This window comes from Sitophilus oryzae, unplaced genomic scaffold (genome assembly GCF_002938485.1).
Source record: "Sitophilus oryzae breed Bouriz unplaced genomic scaffold, Soryzae_2.0 scaffold_910_pilon_pilon, whole genome shotgun sequence".
Classification (NCBI taxonomy): domain Eukaryota; kingdom Metazoa; phylum Arthropoda; class Insecta; order Coleoptera; family Curculionidae; genus Sitophilus; species Sitophilus oryzae.
In genome coordinates this window covers 2,652,398-2,675,950 of record NW_022147540.1, presented here as the reverse complement: position 1 = coordinate 2,675,950, position 23,553 = coordinate 2,652,398, and the positions used below count along the sequence as shown (strand labels likewise).

General features: G+C 30.6%; 1 protein-coding gene across 4 annotated transcripts in view; it reads left to right on the top strand.

Moving 5' to 3' along the window:
* Positions 1-23,553, top strand: part of LOC115890739 (POU domain, class 6, transcription factor 2) — a 255,720-nt gene that overhangs the window by 73,189 nt on the left and 158,978 nt on the right. For all 4 annotated transcript variants that reach the window (XM_030911062.1, XM_030911061.1, XM_030911060.1 and 1 more), the window contains exon 2: positions 11,688-11,821. In XM_030911062.1, coding sequence (XP_030766922.1) covers positions 11,711-11,821 — 111 coding nt within the window. In that variant the 5' untranslated portion in view covers positions 11,688-11,710. The remainder of the gene's footprint in view (positions 1-11,687; positions 11,822-23,553) is intronic.

Here is a 23,553-nt window from a genome sequence, read left to right as displayed (position 1 = left end):
TGATGTCAATATGACTCCTATTTGTAGGGGGCGCCACCTACATGTGTTTTAACTGTTTTTAAGAGTAATAACTTTTCGTCCGTACCTGTATAAAACTACTGGCCGAAAAATATACATTTCCGTGATTTTTTACGTAAAAATATCTCTTGGTAAAAATGACTACGAGCAACCGTTCTCGAGATATTAAGAATGGAAATAGTCAATACATGTCATTATTGACAGAAAATAAACATGGTTGAGTAGATAGTTATTTGACTGAAATAGTAAATTTGGGAACTTTTTATTTTTTTAAATTAATCATAAATTTTTCTTTGAAAAAATGACGTTAAAAAAGTTTCTGTTGAACTTTAGACACAAAGACATTTCAAATTTATGATTTCAGTCTAATAGTTTATTTTATATCAATGATGATAGGTATTGATTATTTCGATTCCAAATATCTCGAGAACCATTACTCTAGCGATTTTTACCAAGAGATCTTTTTTACATAAAAAATATCGTAAATATATATTTTTTCACCCAGTAGTTTTATACAGGCACGGACAAAAAGTTATTACTCTTCAAACCAGTTAAAATATATGTAGGTGGCGCCCTCTACAAGTAGGAGTCATATTGACATCAAAATCAAATTTCTCATGTCGAAAAACTCCCCCACACCATTTTTCATCCAAATATTGACGTTACTTTAGAAATTATTTGGAAAAAATTAAAATAAAAATGAAATTTCTACACCCTGTACCATTACTACAATTTAGCCTAGGTAATTTATTACCAGCCCATGTAAAAATAATAAAACATTAATATAATAAAATTTTTGAGAAAAAATTGCAAAACTTGTTGCTAGATTTACAGAAAATAAATAATTTTCTTTCAAAATGTACAAAAGAATGTAAGAAGATGTAAAAAATGTAAATTGCATTTTTCGTGCCTTAGATAAACCCTCATTTGCAAATATGTGACACCCTGTACAGTTTTGCACTTAATGATTATGAATGATTTTTTTAGAATGCGTGGGCATGGCACAAAATCCACGGTCAAATGGTAAAGTTCGCAGCAGAGAATTCATCAGCGATTTCTCTAAACAATCCGGTTACAACGAGCCACTCCAACTCTAGCCGAAGAATCAACGAAACATTAGATACATTATTATCATTATTATTATTCCGCCAACGGACGTTAAGTCGTTAAGTTAAAAAATCATTAAGCGCGGCCCGCAACGAAATTTCCATGATTCGGCGCGCCTAATTATCTTCATTAATCATATTTAATTAGCATATTTTTTTTTATCTCATTATGGATAATGCTGCCTTGGGTTTTTTTATTTTTCTTTACTCTCTGTGGTTCTCGGTTGCGGGAGTTTTTGCAGTTTGTTGTGTAGTAATATCGATTTTATAACGATAAATTACTATATTGTATTGTAATATAGTGTAATATAATATTATTATATTACACTGTACTTTTCGGGTCCCTCTCAGGGGTCGGATAAAGCGGGTGTGTGGCCGAAGGAAATATATAAAAATATACGGTTTACCAAAGCTTCACAAAGACAATGTTCCACTGAGACCTATTGTATCTTGCATTCAGTATCCCTATGAAAAACTTTCAAAATTTTTAAAAGGGATCTTAAATAATATAGCACATAAAAACAACTATTATATAAAAGATTCAAAAGATTTTAAAGAAAAAATTAAAAATATAGATATACCAATAGGATATAAATTAATTTCTTTAGATGTAATCTCATTATATACGAGCATTCCAATAAAACTTGCAACAGATATAATTAAAAAGAAATCGAATCAAATTAAAAATCATACAAATATCCCAAAAAATGAATTTATAAACGCAGTAGAACTAACATTAAATTCTACATATTTCTTATATAATAACGACATATACCAGCAAATCGAGGGATGCGCTATGGGAGCATCAATATCAAGTATAATAGCTCAAATTGTAATGGAGGATTTGGAGGAGAGTGTATTGGGTAACTTGAATTTTAAGGTGCCGTTCTTTTATAGATATGTCGATGACATTATAACTGCTATACCCGAAAATAAGATAAACAGTATAATAAGCGAATTCAATAAGTATCATGAAAATATTAAATTTACTTTAGAAACGGAGGAAAATTCAAAAATAAATTTCTTAGATGTCACCATACACCATAATTCAAGAAAATTAAAAACAGAATGGCATACCAAAAAGACATGGTCATCGCGATATTTAAATTTTTCATCCAATCACCCAATTTCGCAGAAAAAATCAGTAGTTATAGGTTTGGCAGATCGTGCTATACAATTATCCGATCCAGAATTTAGAAAAACAGCTATAAAAAAAGCCAAAGATGCTTTAAAATTAAACAACTACCCCGAAAATTTAGTTAATAAAATATTTAAATCCAGAATACATAAATTTTACAACACAAACACTGCAAATGCAAATAAGAAGAAAAAAGACAATAAATTCATATCTGTTCCATACATAAAAGGGTTATCTCAACAACTACAAAAAACATTTAAAAATACCAAATTAACATATGTCACCGTGGCTACAACCTGTTAAATAAAAATTTCAGTAAATTAAAAACGAAAAAACGCCTATAAACAAAAAGTAATATCGTATATCAAATACCATGCAATGATTGTGATGCAGTATACATCGGCCAAACTAGTCAATATCTGGAAAATCGAATTAACAATTACAAATATGATAAAAACCAGACTGCACTGACAAATCATGAAAATAGTAAAGAACATACATTTAATTACAGCCAAAACGAAGATTTTGAGAACTGAATCTATGATGACAAAAAGAGGGAATTCTCGAAATGGTAGAAATACAAAAACGCAAAATCAATAAACGACAAAAAAAAAAGATGTAAATAGGCTAAGGGAGCAAACTATATGTTTCTATATTATAATATTAGTTATTGTATGTAGGTCGTTGGCTCTATAGTAAAATTAAAAATATGTTTTGAAAATTGCATAACCGTCCTGTTTGTTAAATGTGTTCCGTGATTGTTTTTTATAAAGTTTCTTTCTATGATCTACGTTCTTGGGTAAGTAAAACAAAAATATTTTTATTGTATATTTAATGATTTTTTAAAAATTCGTTTAATGTATAAATTGTAGACTCTGATGAAGGCCAAAAAAATGGTCGAAACGTAAGACGGTGTATAAAAAAATAAATGTACTTAATGAAATAAAAGGAAAATTATTACTGACCTAAAACCAAGAGAAAACATATAAAAAAAAGGAAATATATATTATATTTCAGAAATCTTCTTTCAGAAGGCTTAGCCCGATCCTGTCGTGTTAAGCCACACGCCACACCCAAAATTCCAAACACACATGCTTTGATTAAGGCTTGATTAAGGTTTGCAGAGCTTCAGAATTCGCCATAAACTAGCGAGCAATTCGTTACAAAACCATATAAATTATGTATCACTGTAACCACAAAACTTCAATCTATTTCCGTATTTTAACGGAATTTTAAATTATGTCTTTATTTTTGAGAAAATTTAGTCCAAACGTAAGGAATATTTTGTTGATGTTTGACCATCAAAATCCTAAAAAGAAAGAAGTTGTCTAAAAACTCTGACAAAACGGATATAGTATAATCCTTTATGTTTAATTTTCTTCTTCATTTGTGCAAAAATACCTAGCCAGTTTTAGATAAAACGTCAAATGCTGAACGTTTCACTTAACCAAAAGTCGACATAAATATAATGAAAAAGTTCATTAATATAATGAATTAAATCATTAATTTTGAGCCGATGAACGATTTCATTGGCACAATGAAAAGTAATTCATTAACTCTATGAACTTTAAGTTCATTAAATCAATGAACGGTGTTCATTAATTTGAAAAACACATTCATTGGTACAATGAACAGATTTCATTAATATAATGTACCTAAATCCTTATATTAATGAACCGTATCATTAATACAATGAAATAATTTCATTAATCCGTATCATTAATACTTCGAGTATTAATGATACGGTTCATTAATACATATTTCATTGTATTAATGAACCGTATCATTAACACAATGAAATTTATTTCATTGTATTAATGAACCGTTATCATTAATACAATGAAATAATTTCGTAAACTATTTAGTTATACATTTAAAAGTCGACACTATTAGTAACTCTTGTTACACCGTATAATCGATGATGAAGATTGCTGTCATTGATATGAAATGTCATTGATAGTCATTTTCCAGCCAACTACCTGAAATAATTCTACTATGAATAGATTTCCATTTGAACAAGCCCTTAGCTACAAAAGTAACAAAATTACTAATAGTGCCGACTTACTTACGAGCACAGTAAATTTTTCCATTAGGGATTATTAATAAAAAACAAGTGCAATAAACTAATAATAATTTATTAAACTCGATATAGCATATACAAATTAAACATTAAAAAAATCGAATAGACGAAGAGAATAGTAATGTTATTATTAATTTTAGGGTAAATTATAATAAGAAAATTAATGTACCAGTCGATATCCTGAGGGATTTCTATAAAAATACCATTTCTTCATTATATTAGCTGTATTCTTAGACTTGATAACGTCTAGACGAATTTGCAACAGGCTTTCCAAGTCGCATCAAGTGGTCCGATGTTAAATTGTCGAATTTGAGGGCTTGAAGATGGCTTGAAGGCAGGTCTCAACATCTTATTCCGGTTCTAAAAGACGTATATCAAAATAATTAAAATGCCAAATATTAAAAGAACATTCGAATTTACCATAATCAGTTCCAAGACTCGACTTGTTACGATGTTTTTCTTCTTTTTGTTTTTTATCTTCTGAAACATATTTGGAAACCGCTGTTTTAATGAATACCCACACCAGAGATCTCACACAGCGGAATTTGACAACACAACAAATTAACTACAATACGATAGGACTTTTATTTAAAATATTTAAAATATTGTAGAGAACACTTACCGCTCTAATGAAAAATGAAAATCTTGCATTAATTTAATAACCAGATTTTCATGATATTGATGAAATTAGATTCATAGTATTAATAAATCGGACATCGATCTATGATTAACAAATCATTATATTAATGAAAAAAATCATTGTCCCAATGAAACAACAGTTAATAATCAATGTTCATTAATATTATGAACAATATTTTTTCCAGTGTTATTTTGCTACTTTTTCGGACTAGTGAAATGGAGTCTTAAGACTCACTCTGTATAATATAATATTATTCACTTTCTTCAGTATTAATCACTTTTTAACAATGATATTATGCTAACGTAGATAATAATTACAGTTTTAAAAATACTTCGAGTATTTTGAGACTTATATACATTCTCTAGTCAATAAATTATTAGTTCTAAATGACAAAAATCTCTAGTTATTTCTGTAGGTATAATTTTCTTTAATTTTTCGTGACGGTTGTGCAAAAACTCTCGCACGATATTGTGAATCACTGTAGGAGGAGTGGGCGGGTCAGACCATGCATACAATCATTAGCTAGAAGAATTTTAGGAAGAATTACCTTTTAATTAATTTGCAAAAGCCATATCATCCATACTAGATTTCTAAAGAATATTTTATAATAATTACAATATTTTTACCTATATATCGTTCTGTTTAATGACATTTTCGTTTTTTTTTTTTGAAATATATCTATACTAATATACAGGGTGTTTCAAAACAAATACGAAAACAGGAGTAGGGGTGATTCCTTGTTCAAAATTTTAAAATTGTAGTTTGGGGTATAAACGTTGGGTCAAAGTCAACCATTAGGGAGATATCCTTGGAACAAACAGATGGCGGAAATAAATAAAAAATGTTTTATTTTTATCTTGAAAACGAAAAGAGATAGACTAATGAAATTTTACGGAAGCATTACTGTTATGAAAACACACTTTCTGGTAATTTTTCACTTTTTTTTAAACGAGTGGAAGGGTTGAAAAAACTATCATTCCTGTTAATGAAATTTAATGAAAAATCTTATCAAACACATGCAAAAAAAATAATTTTGATAGTTTAGTTTATTTAGAAACTTTTTTATCTCTTGTATTTTTTGATAAAACTCCTAGACTTGAAATTAAAAATAAAATGTAAAGCATTACATGTCAGGACAAAAATACATTTTTAGATAAACGAATCTAGTGGGCAGCTGTAATTTTTAGGAAAAATCTAGTCGGCCGCTGTCACTTTGGGATGTTTCTAATATTGTTTTATTTGACATTACCCTACTGCAATACGTTATTATCTAGATTATTATTTAACATTATTATCACTAGATTCTTAATCTAAAAATATTTTTAGTTCCTGACATGTAATAATTTTATTTTTAATTTCAAATCGGTGAGTTTTATAAAAAAAAATACAAGAGATAAAAAAGTTTCTAAACAAACTAAACTATCCAAATTATTTTTTTGCATGTGTTTGATGAAATGTTTCTTTAAATTTCATTAACAATAATGAGGGGTAGTTTATTTCAAAAATTTCCACTCATTTTAAAAGTGAAAAAAATACCAAAATGTCAATGTTTTCATAACTGGGTATATTTCCATAAAATTTCATTAGTCTATAAATTAAAAATAAAATAAGCATTTTTTCCGCCATCTACTACCTCGATATTGACTTTTGACCCAACGTTTATGAAGCAAACTACTTTATTTTGAACAAAGAATCCTGAAGTTTTTGCATTTGTTTTGAAACCTCTAATATAATCCTTAAGTGACTGACATACTGATTAATCACGATCCTGCTCAAACCACTCAACGTAAGAAGCTCCTTTTGGCATACAGGTTGATTCTAGGGTGTAGAGGTTCGATAAGAAAGGATTTTTCGAAATTCCAGTTCCAAGAGGGTGAAACCACCCCTCAAATATTACAATATTTTTTATTTAAAAACCGGTGAGTTTTTCGGGAAAACTCTTAAACACGTATATTTTATTTTGTTGTTTTACATATTTTAAGATTTTTTCTAAATTCATACAGGGTGTTTGAGGAATCACGATTCACGATTCTGCTTAAACTGCTTGACGTTTAAAGCTGATTTTTGGCAAACGGATTGACTGCGGGGTATAGAGGTTCGATCAGGAGGGGTTTCTCGAATCTCAAATTCCAAGAGGGTGAAAACGCCCCTCAAATATTACAATATTTGTTATATAAAAAACGGTTAGTCTTTCGGGAAAACGCTTGGACAAGCATAATTTATTTGTTTTTGTATGAAATTTTTTAAAAATCATAAAGGGTGTTTCAAAAAGTTGGGTAATTTCTTAACCACGATTCTGCTTAAACTGCTTGACGTAAAAAGCTTATTTTTGGCAAACGGATTTTTCGAAAGTCAAATTCCAACGAGATGAAACTACCCCTCAAATATTACCAAGTTATATAATAATATCGCCATATTGTTTTTTCTCATGCTGACATAAATGTGAGAAAATTTTATCCAGTTTGTATGTTAATGGAAATTTTTGCTTTGCTTTATTATCACCATTACAAATGATTAATTTGACGCGAACGAAGTCGCTGGTACACGCTAGTATCATTATATATTAGCCCCTTCTATAGTATATCATTATTTGTTGCTACAAAATATTTTTGTTTCAAATATAGATTTTTATTTTTATTTCTATATCATGCCTCTGAAAATAAAAATATATGAATTAATGTAAGTGGAACGCGTTCTTATGAGTTTAAAAGCTCAACAGCCGATAAAAACAAGACACTAGCCAACACGGCGGAATTATAATTCATTATTTCATAAAATAGGCATGGAGCATGTAGTCGGACACAAATCATCTACATTATATCATAATTGTGTCTAAAAAGAGAGAAACTTGTTTTTCGAAAATCAATCGACAATAAATGCAAACCTTTTTTCCAAAATGTTTCTACTTAGCGCTATCTGTGTAGAAATTTGGAGCTAGTCACCTGTCAACAACGCCAATGAAAACTTCTGGTCAAAATAATTAAAACATTTTTATTTACTTATTATTATATTATATATATCCCCAAACCAAACCAAACACAATTAAAACTTAAAAACATGTAGTCCATTGTGGAAAAAAGAGAAAAAAACCGTTTGCTGGTAACATTTTTCTTCGCTCTCCTTTTGGGTATGGGTGGTGGCTGTTATTACATTTACTGCTAAAACAAATCATCTCTGTAATGCGTGCAATAAATTATTATAAAATCGCATGAGAAAAATATCTGCATATGTACTCACCATATGTCCTTCCTTCGGCTTTTTTAATTATAGCCCTCTAAAAACTTGAAGAATGCTTAAAAGTAAAAACTGCAGAACAAAATCTAAACAATAAAGTAAGGTTATGTTCTCATATATGACAGAATATCAAATAAATTATGGAAACTTTTCAGGTACAAAACGGGTTCGAAATCTGTAACGTGAGCCACATCTGTTTCTTAAAAGTTTCGAAAAAATTGTGACACAAAGATCATCATTGTTTTAGCTTATGTAGCGAAACCATATTTTGGTAAAATGTTTCGAAACAAAAAGCGATTTGTGCTATGAAACATATGTATCAAAAATTTGTTTCGATTTTGTGTCTAAAAATGCTACTTGTGTTACTTGGCCCAATTTACTATCCAAGTACACCTGAACCATGTCAATCTGGCTTAACCAATGATCATGGCCATATAATAAAACAAAAAAAATCAGAACACAATACGAACTGGCCTGTAATGAACTATAATCAAGCAAACAGAGCCAGACCAGACTTCCAGCACAATACCTAACGCAATCACCACCCTACACAACCCCTTCTTATTCCACCCCTAATCAGTTGTCAGTTCCTCCTCTCACCCCCACCCTCCCTTCCTTGTTACGTCAAGAGGACCGACCCAACGCTTTCGCATTCGCGTCGCATTTTTTTCGTTGTTTTCTATTTGATTTTCTTTTGTTTCGATCACGCACGATTTTCGATTGTTTCGGCGGTGGTGCGACGCGCAAGACTTTACGAGGGCGATTAAATCATAAAAGAAGCGGCGGCGGGCGGCTGTGAATGGGATCGAATGAAAAGGGAGGGGACGGCGCGCACGGACGGCAGATTTTTAATTAGGAAATTTGTAGGGGCGCGTGGGGTTGTACGGGCGCAAGGGTTGTTTTATTTTTGGAACGGGTTAGGTAGGAGTGACGTTGTTTTAATTGGTATTATATTGGGTGGAAATAAAAAAGTCGTTGTAGAATGTAAGGAATGAGGAAAGCACTGTATACAGGGTAGTGTACAGGGTGTCTTCAAAGTTAAATAATACCGAAGATTTTTGAAAAAAAAAGAAAAATAGCGATTTAGTTTTTTTTAAAATTTTTTATGACTTTCTTTCTCTTTTTCCATTCTCATTGCTATTTCTTTTGTTCTACAAGGTGATGTTATCAAATTAACGTATATTTTTTATCTCCTTTTATCTTATTTAGCGTTAATATGAATTGCATATTGTTATAAGCTTTTCGATACTTCCACTATACAGGGTTGTGACAATTTCGATGCTCAACATTGGCATCTCAGAAACTACGAGATACGAATTCGGTTAAATGGGACAAAAGTTATATTATCTAATTATAATTAGATGTTTGACAACTATGAAGAAAAGCCCGGTATCCTGGCTAGTTTCGGATTTATCTCAAAAAATTTAAAATAATACGTATATTTTAAATGACAATATCTTCAGAACTATTGTATGTATTGCAACGTAAGTTGGTAGTTTTATATTTTTGACCTCCTATGCTGTCATATAAAGTGTCAATTGGATTTCCAAAGCAAACTTGATCTTTTGAGCGAATTTTTAAAAAATCTATTTTTTTTTAGTGAATCTACTTAATAATGAATAAAAATTAGATACCACCGTATATATTATTTTTTGCTCTATCTAATAGGATAAAAATTCAAAATGGCGGCCATAAGAAAACAAAAACTTGACTATTGTTGTGCGAAATTTAGAAGGTTTAGAAATTTTCTGAAAACGGCATTTAATATAAATTACCATTTGCAATACAGTTGCAATACATACAATAGTTCTGAAGATAATGTTATTTAAAATAACCGTATTATTTTCATTTTTTTTGGCTTAAATCCGAAACTAATCAAGATACCGGGGTTTTCTTCATAGGTGTTTGTCAGAGACTTCTAATTACGTAACTTTTGTCCCATTTAACCGAATTCCCATCTCTTGTAGTTTCTGAGATGCCAATGTTGAGCATCGAAATTGTCACCACCCTATATAACTAATCCAATAAACTATGTAACGGTAAGCAATAAGAAAACTTGACTTTTAATTAAAACCAGGCTGATATAGTGTTGATGTCAATTGAAAAAAAGTATCATTACAAATTCGCGATGAACGACGTGTTCAATCTAGCCTTAATAATGCAATTTATCGCAACAAGCTACTTACAGCAAGTTGAATATTTAATTACTATACTGATTTATGGGACCCGTATCGTTGGTGATACTGAGAAAATTAATATGGAGATTTTTAATAAAGAAAATATCAATAGAAATATACCATTAAGCACTAAATAGATGTTAACAAACTTTTAGCACAGATTAGGTATCCTATAAGTATACAGAGAAAAATCTTGTCCCTAATTCGTGGTACGAAAATTGTTTTTTATGACGATGTGCAAACGAGTAAAATTTCCTGTGCGCAAAAATATACTCGCGTAAAATAACAATAAACAGCGTAATAGAGAGATATCGCTAAAGCGAATAGCGTGCATGGACGTTAATAAGGCCAGGTGTTATTTCCTTTACGTGAGGTGGTATTAACTCTCTTCATTTATAATTATCGGATCGGAAAGAATTCTGTTCGCGTCGCGTTCGCTATTTAAACTTAACCTAATCTTGAATTTAAAACTTTGAAATTGTTTTGTTTACTAGGTATTTTAAAACTAAAGGGCTAAAGTGCTTACTTCCAGTGCTTTATTGTTCAACGTCTGCCAGCAGTGTGTTTAGGAAAACAAGCAATAAATTCTCTTAGAAGGGCTAAGTCGTCATCTGCTGTAAACCTAAGCCTCTTTATAGGTTCTTTAATATTGGAAGAGGTGGAATCCATATTTTGGGCCACATTTATTTAATTAAAACTAATCCCATCTACTTAAATATCAAATTATCTAATAAAACTAAAGTAATAATTCAAACATAACCTAAAATATTTTTGTCAAATACCCGCACATGCTCATTTAAGCAATTTTTAAACATTATTTAGAAATAGCGCTTGGTGTAATTGATCCGCAAATTACGTCAGGCGGTAACGTTATTAGCGGGCGTTGCGTTAAAAATTGACTCGCGCATATCGTAACCATGATAATGTACGCGTAAATACTGCATGACGCTATTCGGTTTTCCGATATCTCTCTAATAACTGTGCCGGTCAGGCGCTGTGCACAATTTTAGAGGCCATAACTGGGCGTGCTATGTGCGCAAACTAATAACCTAACTAGTGCCCGCTTCCGAAAATTGGAACCACGAAAAACAATAAAGAAAAAACAAAGTTTATAATCTGTATAATCTGTGCTTTTAGCGAGTGTCATCCGTAAGAAGGTCTAAGTGTTAATAAACATATTTCGTTAAATTCAAAAAAAAAACTTCTAATAAATGTATTGTTGCGAAAAACCCTATGTATAGCATTATTATGAAGTCTTCTTAATTCTTGTAATAAATTTGTGTGTTGTTTGCAGACGAATCAGGATGCGAGGCTGACATGGCGGAAGGCAGCGTGGAGGAGGACAACGGTGAAATGTTGGGCCCCTCGGGGGCTCCCATGCCCATGCACGCTCCAGGAGCCCCTGCCAACCTATCTGTCAAAGACGAGGTGAGTTAACTATTATCAGACATCGTCGATTAATTCCTGTAACATACCTTTGTTAGATACAAGGTGTTCCGAGTTACAGAGCGAATTAAATTGTTTTACAAAGTGTAGATCTAGCCCGAATGGGTAGCCGGAATGGTAGCTGTGGCAACACTGCCATTACCACTTTTCCTGACGCTAGCTCGTGTGTCACGGCGTTGAATCTTTACTCCCAACGCGCGTTGATGACTAAATTAAAGTATACGGACGTTGAACGGTAACCGACGGTACCGACGTTGAACGGTAACAACCATAGACTTAAAATAAAATATAGACTGAGCATCTCATTCATAAATAGCTGGAACATGCGGTCAGACACTGTCTTGTTATTGTTGTGTTATTGTTTTAGGTTATAACGAGTGCGACACGAGCGATAGACTGTCGTAACGGTCGTTCCCTGACGACTCTGCCGAGAAACACAACACTGTCTTTCGTTTCTCAAGTACACCTGAACTCTCCGTATCATAGCCGGGTAATTTTTTTATTTTAATGAAGCTATAATTAAATTAAAAATATATCGTATTTAAACTTTTTATATTTTATTAAGATTTAGGACAGGTTTTTTTAAATAAAAGTTTAGAAAAACAATTCCAACAAAAAGAGTCCAAAAGGATAAAAATAATAAAATACACGTTGTAGAAGAAATTTTATAATCAAATTGGTAATTTTTGAAATTAATAATAAATTATTAATTTTAGTCAAACATTTACAACCCCTAATATTAATCAAAACAGGATCTATTCCACAGATATAATAGAATCGACGACAGGGAGAGAAAAAAAATATGATTGTTGTAATTTTTTTTCTGGTTAAGTGATGTCGTATTATGTAAATTAGAAAAAACATAAATCTGTTCCATTAAAGCAAGGAAGGTGATAGGAAGTGGATAAAATAAAACTACATTTATTTAACTCGGTACTGTCTTTATTATACCAGGTGCGTCTCAAAAGTGGCTCATCCCCATAATTTTTTTATATTTTCAAATAAAAAACAAGATTTAGTGTGTTAGTATATGAAATAAATTAGATTGATTGACGTATTCACTATTGTTTTTTTTCACTTCCTGTTTCACCGGAAATGACTATAACTTTTAATTTTTAAACGGCACCCTCGATATATTTCTACTTTATTCGATAGAAAATGACACTCTGAATAGAATGACATATCATATGTCAACTTTTAACATTTTCGCATATGGTTTAATTGTAATTCTAACACGCGGTTCATAACGACAATTTGACTCGAAATACCAAGTGTGTGGTATCAATATATTCATAAAAAATGCTTTTTCAAAATATGCTAATGAGTCACCCTTGTTCCATTTGAAAAAATTGACATATGTATGATTAAAAAATACGATTTGTACATCTTTTAACCGGCCTAGACAAGACACGAAAACCTATTAGACGATCAAAACTATTTTTCCAGGGCTCCTTGATTAAAACTTAGTGGATTGAAAAAAACTGGATTGAAATTTAAAATAGGATATGTTTTTAAACGACAATGTCAAAAGTTGACAAATGATATGTCATTCTATTCTGAGTGTCATTTTTATCGAATAAAGTAGCAATATACCGAGGGTGCCTTTAAAATCAAAAGATGTAATCATTTCGGTAAAACAGGAAGAGACCAAAAACAATTGAATACGTCAATAAATCCTAATTTATGTCATATACCTACTAACATACAAATCTGTTTTTTATCTGAAAAGGATAAAAAAGTTATATGGGTGAGCCACTTTTGAGGACGACAACGGTAAAAATATTGTTTCATAAGGTAATATAATTTTAAAATTCTTGTACGTTATTTTAGATTCTGAAGATAATTTTAGAATAAACCGGAATATATTTTTAATAAAAACATTATTAATTATTAACAGGGTTATAATTATGATTTTGTTACAATGTAAGTAAGTAAATAATGTAATGTAAAAAAAAAATTCAGATTTTACATTTTACTAAAATATTATCTAAATAAGCGCCTTTCTACAACAACGCCACTGACTGCCAATGGGTAAATTGAGAGTTGCCTATCGGTCAAAAGTCGTTTCAAGACTTAAATGGATTATTTAAGTCAAATTTCTTGCAAATTTGGCACTGGCGAACCATATTTTATAGTTTTTGAACAGAAAATGTCAATAAAATAAACACTTAAGGACTACAAGCTAAGAAAATGCGTTAATACAGCCGGAGAGATAGCGGCAACAAAGCTTTACCGCACACGTGCGACACCTACTACAAGGTAATAAATGAATGAATAGGCTCCCTCGCCTCTAATCGGTGTTGTCATATTGTAAAGAACTTATCCTTATTAAACAGTATCCGACTTATAATTTAGTAGTATAAGGACTATTTAATACATCTATGGAATATTAAAACCTACTTTATTAAACTGTAGTATTAATATCTCAATATATGTGTATAACAAAAAAAAAAAATATTGATAATATTAAAGACGTGACAACATAGGCTGGATGAGGAAGGCTCGGTCGACAGTACCCAGAAGTAAACATGTGTACAAAAAAGGTTGTTTGTCCGCGTTGAGATGTAAATAGTGTAGTCTATATTTTATTTTAAGTCTATGGTAACAACTATCTACTAGGTTAAGATTATACCGCCGTCAACGACAGATTAATAAGTAATTCATTTTTCCATCGGAATTTACAGATATGGAAATATCATACCGCCGGAAGAAGGTATTTTTTTGTATACACTAACAATACCGCCGACGCGCGACGCGGCAGTGTTGGTTTAAACGTTTTTAGGGTTCCGTGCCCAAAGGGTAAAAATGGGAACCCTATTACTAAGACGTCGCTGTCCGTCCATCCGTCTATCACAAAGGTCTATCTTATGAACCGTTATAGCTAGACAGTTGAAATTTTTCCAAAAAACGATACGCCACTGGCCATTAGAACAATCGAAATGCTCCTAGTTGCCGGGGTCGGAAATTTTAGACTTCTCTGTCTCTTCTGTCCTTGTTTGATATATTGGAATGTTTGATACACTACCAACGAGTATTTATGAATGAGATGTTCGGTCTATCTTTATAATGTCTTTGGTTAGGACTTTACGCTGTTATGACGTTGGAGCCGTAGTAAGGCAGGTTCGAATCCTAGTCAAGGCGACTTTTTTTTAATCGTTTTATTTTTACTTTTTACATATTTATTGTTGATTAATACAATTTTTAGTAATGTGTTTCTTCATTTTTTTTTAAATTACTTATACGCGCATTCAAAATTTCATCTAAATCAGAAAAAAAGTTTATAATAATATAGCGTCTAATGTTGTATAGATATTGAATGGTACGGAACCCTTCGTGCGCGAGTCCGACTCGAAATTGACAAATTTTTTGTTGTTATTCTGTTTTTTTTTCTTAATTTTAATACAAATTAGATTGTTTTGGCTTCAACCTTTTTGTTGTGGTTCAGTTTACAGGTTTAATTATTCAGAGTGTCATGTTCTATCGAATAAAGTAGAAATATACAGAGGGTGCCATTTAAAAATCAAAAGTTGTAGTCATTTCCGGTGAAACTGGAAATGATCAAAAACAATTGAATACCTCAATCAATTCTAATTTATGTCATATACTAACATGCCAAATCTCGTTTTTAATCTGAAAAAATATAAAAGTGATAGGGTTATAACAATTATTATTACCAAACATAAAATCACACATAAAAAAATTAAATCATATAAACTGTCAACAGATAAAAATATAATGATATATAAAATATCTAAATAGAATAATTCTAATAATACTAAATTAGAAAAATTTAAATCCTCTTTTATTCGCAGTATTTCTGTTATATTTTGCCAAAATAATTTTTTAATTCAATTTTATAGTTCAATTTATGATAACAGCCACTGGAAAACCATATATACAAGTATTATTTCGCACTATATAGCACGTATTTGTTTAAACATAATTATATTACGTTTAGTGTGAAATTTATTTATTTATATTCACGTAGCGATTTGACTCATATTATTTTAATACCAATAACTATTTATATTTAATGGCGTATTTAGCGATAATGAGCGATTGGTTATTAAAATACTCTAATAGAGATTCGATTAATGAGGTCGTTATTTAAATGGTCCTTTTGTTTAGTAAAGTTATAGATTTTTGTTTGGATAAGTTTAAACTTATAGGGTGTGATAGAAAGGTATTATAGTTTAGGTATAAACGTTTATACAGGGCGTGGTATATTTCGACCACAGGAACACAAAAAGAGAAAATTAAAAATCTGAAAACTACACATTTGTAATTAAATCATAAAAAATATACTCTTTATTTAACGTACGTAATCAATCATCGAGGTTAAGCAACGGTATGAGCGGTCATAATTGTATGGGTGACACAATCTAATTTGTACAGAAGCGTTTACCGTTTTTGAAATATTTTCAATTTTGTGAAATTGCAGTAAAAAAAATTAAGGCTCCATTTCTCGAAGGGTATCAAAGTTTTTAATACTAAATATTTACTGAAGATTATTTATTAATTAGATATTGTGTTGCAATAATCAAAATTATACTACCTTATACAGAGTGTCCAAAAATTTCTGTTAAATAATTTCTAGATTTAAACGGCAATAACTTGTTTAAGTTAAATAGAACGCCTTGTATATTTTACGTGAATCAGATGTACAATTTAATTGTCTATCAAACTGTATTATATCATTTTTTACCTATCTTTTCAAGTTTTCGTAGAAAATGCGTTTTTTTATAATTCAGACCTCATTTATCACTATACCCATGGAATATTGACATTTTAAATTTTTTTAAAGCAACATAATATGTGCAAAATATACAGGTGGTAAAAATAATAATATTGCAAACCCAACGAAAAGAAAACTATTTAAATCTTTGTTAAAGAATATACCAATTATATTTACCACCATTTTCTCGGTCCAATTTTGTTAATTACATTCTTAATTGTTTTAATTAATAAATCATTCTAAATAAATGTAGATTTGACTCAGAAATCAATTTAATACTGAATTACGAAAATGAACGTCTCTGTTTTTATAAATAAGCATTCGTCAAAAAACGAAATAAAATTTATAAGGTGTTACTTTTTACCACACTGTCTAAACACTGACAAAATTCAGTTTTTTAGTATTTGGAGCAATTATTATTAATCAACGCAAACAGTCAGTTAATGTAGTTTGAATACTTGGATCATATTAATTGGTCCTCTTTAACAGAAAATATTAATACAGTTTTTTTATTTACTTTTTAATGAAATAAGCGAACTATATCGTCGGCTTTAAAAGGCGTATCTCGATTTTTGGCGATTTTGAGATATGAAAGTCATGACATGCCCAGTGGGTCATATTTTAACATAACGAATTTGCGCATCTCAATATTGTACCTTTTTCATTTTATATTAGTTTAAAAATTTGCCTCATCTCAAATACTACAATTCTTCGTTATGACGAAGAGACGTATGTTGAGATAGGGCTCTTTGTTATATCAATTATTGTTATACCAATTGTTGTACTACAAGAAAGATGGAATTTGAGATAGGTTCTTTTGTTTTAAGTTATGAAAATGCATGCGAGGGAAAATCATACGATTCTACCTAATTATTTTCTGACGGTTGCTTGGGACAAAATAAAACTTCTATCATGGCAGCAGCTCTCTTTTACAGTGTGATTTTAGAGTCTATTTTTTTGCCAAAAACCATTGTTAGAATGAGCTAGCCTCTGCACATAGCTGTATCGGGTATGCAAAAGATTGTCCGAGAATAAATGGCCGAATAAAAGGAAAATTTTGATCGAAAGCAAAATAATGAAACGAAAATTGCCCTAATGGAAAATTTCCCGAAATCATAATTTCTCTAAGAACATTTTAACGAACCAAAAACTTGCCCGAAAAATACAATAATTTTCATCTCATTATCATTGTCAGGCTATTGGCATTGCCATCCCTACCAATTTTTGGAAAATTTTATTTAGTTTGCCTATCATCATCCAGCATAAACACGTAGAATGGAAGTCGAATTTGTTATCAATGAACAGGGAAAACAGAAACTGTTACTCCACAGTTATTTGTATAAAAAAAATCGAATGAAGAAACATGTTTTGTTTTTGTTTAGTTTGGTTTTTATTATATGGACCGTGAGTTTAAATGCCCTGTATTAACGCCCTCAATTAACTAAAAAATTACTAAAAATATATTAGTTAAAAAATGTATTTTTGTATGAAAAACAATATTATTAAAATAAGCTAGATAAGAGTATTTTAATTGATTATTGTCTTTGCTTCTGGCATGAAAATTGTCTTTGTTTTCAGTTGATCTAATCCCACGCGAATAAACGTATTTAAAAATATTTGTTTCTGATTTTTTGGCGATTTTCAGATTTTTTCTTGTATGTATGTATTGTATTTTAAGTTATTTAATATTGTTAAGTATTCCTTAATGTGAATATTGTATCTTTTTTTTCTTATTAAGAACACTTTACCGTCATTTTTAAATTTATTTTACATGGGTGTATGTATACTATTCGTTCGGAAATAAATTTATTATTATCATAACAAAAAGGCCTATCTCTATTAAACAACTAAAAATAAATTATTTACTAGAATTTACGCTCAATTTATCTTCAGAACGTTTCCTCAATGTATCCGTTTAAGTGTTAATAGAAAAACACTATTAAAAAATTAAAGACTTTACATTTATTGGCCAAATAAAGTAAGTGATTTTCTTTAAATTGCTTTCCTGAAAAGTAGCAAAAATCGAGATACGCCTTTTCGTCATAAAGCCGACGATATGGACAATATTTTAGTATCTGGTACTCTTTGAAAATTTGATACATCTTTAAAATTAATCTAAAATGTCAATATTCCAGGGGTATAATGATAAATTAGATCTAAATTAAAAGAAAATGCATTTTCTACGAAAAATTGAAGAAATAGGTAATGAATGGTATAATACAATTTCATAGACAATTAAATTGTGCATCTGATTCACGTAAAATATACAGAGTGTTCCATTTAAATTAAACAAGTTATTGTCGTTTAAAGCTAGTTGAACACTCTGTATAAGGTAGTATTTTGTTTATTTTTGCAACACAATATCTGATCAACAAGTAAACTTCAGTAAATATTTAGTATTAAAAACTTAGATACCCTTGGAGAAAAAAAGCCTTAAAAATTTTAGTGCTATTTAATAAAATTGAAAATATCTCAAAAACGGTAAGGTTTAAGTGTGATATACCTTAATCAAATTTACCTTAATTTTAATCGTAGAATCTAAAAATGTAATAATATACAGGGTGTTCCATTTAAAAAATACAACTATAATATTTTTTACTTATTTGGAACACTCTGTATCTTGTAAAAATATTTTTAAATTTTAGCTCTAATAGTCCTTAAACGAACCCAAAACTTACAATTTGAAAAATCTAATCATTTGGCTAGAATAATCCGTATTGTATTTGGTGACAACCCTGTATACCTACAAATTTGTACGGTACCCTCGGTGGGCGAATCTGACTCACAGCTCTCCTGTTTATATCTTAAAACACTATAGAGGTTTTCATGACAAAATTAACGTTGCTTAAACCTATATGGAGCTCTCTGAGGGCACCGTAATAATAATTTCCATCTAATACATAATTATTTATAAGATAGAGTGTAAATAAGCGGCAGTCTAGGCCACCAGAAGGCAATAAAACACTCGAAATGGGCTTTTAATTAAGCAGCGATAATAATTTTTCTCCAATCGATATCTGTGTCCTTTGGTTAATGACTTAATTACAGTCGTTGTTAATAAATTATCATTTTTCAATGCTAAACAGTCACACTAATTCGGTACAATCAGGGACGGGTATATACATTATATTTGGTATTTTATTACATTTTGTTTATAGTACATTTTTCTGTTGATGAGCGGTTTGAAGTGGAGGCTAAGAATCAGTTTGAGTATTTTCCAAGAGTATGGTTTAGATATGTGGATGATATTTTTGCTGTTTTTGACACACATTCAGACACCATAGATAATTTTATTTCTAAGTTAAATAATCGTTTTCCTTCCATTAAATTTACACATAAAATTGAGAACAACGACAGATTACCATTTCTAGATGTATTAGTTATTAGAAATACTAATAATTGCCTGGAATTTGATATCTATAGGAAAAATACCACTACACGCAGATATATTCCTAATGAATCACATCATAGTGTTGAACATAAAATGGCTAGTTTAAATTTCTTAGTTCATAGATTACTTAGTTTCCCACTTTCCAACGAAAGATATGAAATAGAAAAAGATTACATTAGGAATGTAGCAGAGTGTAATGGATATTCTCCTTCACTAGTTGATAAATTAATTAGAAAACGTAGGTATAGGTGAATGATTTCTGAAAATTCGACTTTTCAAGTGGAGAAAGATACGTCTAAATATTTTTCGATACCGTTTGATAGAGAGTTATCCCGTGGTCTAAAAGGAATTTTTAAGAATGTCAATTATAAACTTGTGTATAGTTATAATAATAAATTACAACAATTATTAGGTAATCCAAAGTATAAAACACCTCCACTGGAAAGGTCGGGTATTTATGAAATTTCTTGTAAAGATTGTAATCAGAAATATGTTGGGCAAACTAGAAGATCAATATTAACTAGATTTAAAGAACATTTAGCTCAGATAAGATATGGTAGACCGGATAAATCTTGCGTTGCCGAACATATTGTTGATAAAGAACATTGTATAGATCTTAATAATTTAAAATTAATTAAACAAGTCTCAAATTACAGGCAATTAGATGCATATAAAAGCATCAGAATTAATAAATGTAAAGATAGTATGAACAGAGACAACGGTCCAATTCCTTCAAGTTCTTTGTTCGTACTACTCTAGTGGCGGAAATCTAAATGTTACGCTCAGTGGGCTCTGACTAGTTTTTACCACGCCCACTCGGTGCCCACTGAGCGAGTATATAAACACTCAACTTGTAGATTGTACTTTAGTTTATAATCATCTGCTGATAATGCTAACATGGTTAGCGAAACGCGCGTCCAGTGTAAAAGCAAAAGTGTTTTGGTGTAATTTGGTGATTTAGTGTTTTTATTTTGCTACATTTTTCTACGGAAAAGGTAATTATAATTATATAATTGCATATTATTATAATATATAATAAATTATTTTTTGCCATTCTTTACCTATTTCAAATAAGTCCAAAATAACCGAGTATTTTACTTTGAAAATTAAAAAAGAAAAATTCGCCTAAATTTTGAGAATCACTGGATCTTTTCTGTTTTTTTTTTCTTGTAAAATTAATCTGCTACTTATGTTACCATATTTTCAAGAAATTATGTTTCTTAACCAAAAATTAAAAAAAAATACAATTTTTTTTTGTAAAAATTTCAAATTTTCAATTTCTTTTTCGCGAAAAAAAACTCACAGACGTGTTTCTGGTGTCAAAATATAGTACCCCTAAAATATTTGCACTTATTTAAGACTCACTCTGTACAGGGTGGCGCCTCTCATACGCTGCGGAAGCTCCAAGGAGAACGGTAGTTTATGCAAAGATGAAATTTTGGCAGGATATGTAGGTTAACTAACTGAAAGCATTTTATAAAAATATATAGAATTATACAGTGTCCCCAAAAAAAGTTACACATCAAAGTTGTTTTTTTTTCTAATGAAACACCTTATAGGTATATTAATTGATTTTTGGATTCTAAACCAAATTGAAATTTGACCGGAAAAGTTATACAGAGTGAGACAAAATTAATATGGAACATTAGTCACATTTAAAAGCAAGTTACTCCTTTATTTTAAATGGAACACCCAGTATATTATTCCGGTATTCGATGGGGAATTTTTATATCTTCAAAATATTATTACGGTTGCCTACCCCTCAGATAAAGATTTTTCTATATATTTTAATTTGGCTGTACTTAAACTGCCGTTAAACGGTAGCTTACTAAAATGCCGTTAATAAGTATGACGTCGTTGATGTGACGCACTTGACGGCTTTATGAAATATAGGAATTTTATAAGGACTAACCAACGCTATCCACCCCACCAAATAACCAACTTAACCAACGCAACTAACCTCGACACTGATAAAAAAATATAAAAAACAAATATAAATTAGTAAAAACCAACCAACCCCACCACATAACCAATGAATTAACACCCTCCAAATAACCACGCTAACCAACCCGCCAAATAACTAAACCAATCCAACCAAAAAGAGTGAAACCAATGCAATAAGATCACGCTATAAGCAAAAAAAAAATAAAAAAGTCTTGGTCGGCGTGAGATTTGAACCACGGACCATTCGCTCACGAAGCGATAGCCTCAGCCACGGAGCCACAGGCGCTCTTGCAAAATGCTTATAGCCCAAGCATTACTTTCCGCCGACATGAATGACGTCACAATATCTATTAAGGGCATTTTAGTAGGCTACCGTTTAACGGCTTTTTATGTACATCGTTTTAATTTTTATGATTTTGCGTCAGTAGATCTTTATTACTTGAAAAAATCTAGGGGTGGCTGTGATATACTTTTTGTTAATTTAACGAAAATTAAAGAATGTAGAGTAAAATACTCAACGGTAATAAAAAGATACACGTATAAAACATATTTTAATTATTACAGAATTAGAACTAGATATAAACCTATAATTATGCGACAAAAATTAGCTAGATGAAATCAAATGCTCAAAATGCTTCCTTTCCTGTTAACTGCATAAAGTGATTGTCTTTTCAAAAGGATCTTTTCATTTTAAAAGGCATATTTGGAGTTCTACCTCAAAAAACAGCTACAATAACTTCGCTCATGTTGTCGACAAAAGTTGGTGGAGTTTTGTAAACACTGTCTTTAACATATCCCTATAAAAAAAAACAGATTAGATAAAATCAGGAGCATTTAAGCATTGTATTAATTGGTGAATGCACACTGCATTCGGTGTTCAATGGGGAATTTTTATATCTTCAAAATATTATTACGGTAGACAGCTACAACGGTTGACTAAAAAACCTGGTATCAATTGTTATATTAAATTGTTTGACAAAAGATATATTCCATAACGAGACTTGTATCTATTAAGATAACCGAAACTTGGTAATTACAATCAATAAGCATAATTCCGTTTTTATTCACTTAAATGTCAATAATTATCCTTTCACTAGCACCAGAGCAAACGCATTTCGAGCCGATTTTTTTCTTATTTTGTGATTTTAACTGTGTCTGTGTATGTTTAAAATAATAATTAAGTTTAAATAGCGCGGCGCAATTCAGACTCTACGGGCTATTTTACATAAATTACGGAATAAAAAGTGTTTGGGCTTAGATTGTAATTAATATCAAATTAGATTGCGAGTGCCGGCCGGCCGCGTGTTGTAGTTATTATAATAGTGGTGTAACCTAAATTTTTGCCATTTAAAATTCGCATTCATTAATTTCTAATTTGGTTTAATGTTGGCTTGGTAGAGAGTACTTGCCTTGCATTGAATCAGTCAGTCAGAAATTAATATTTTGTTCAGTAGCAAGAACGGTAAACTAAAAGGATTGCTCATCCTCATAAGACGTATGTTCGCCTCTTCCCGCGCTTCAGCTGACAGTTGTGACGTCATTGTAGTCCTTGTCATGATAGTTTGTATTATTGGTTACCTATGGTAAACGTATAAAAATAACAGCTGAGAAATTTTGAGTTAATTATTTTGTCGATTTTAAATA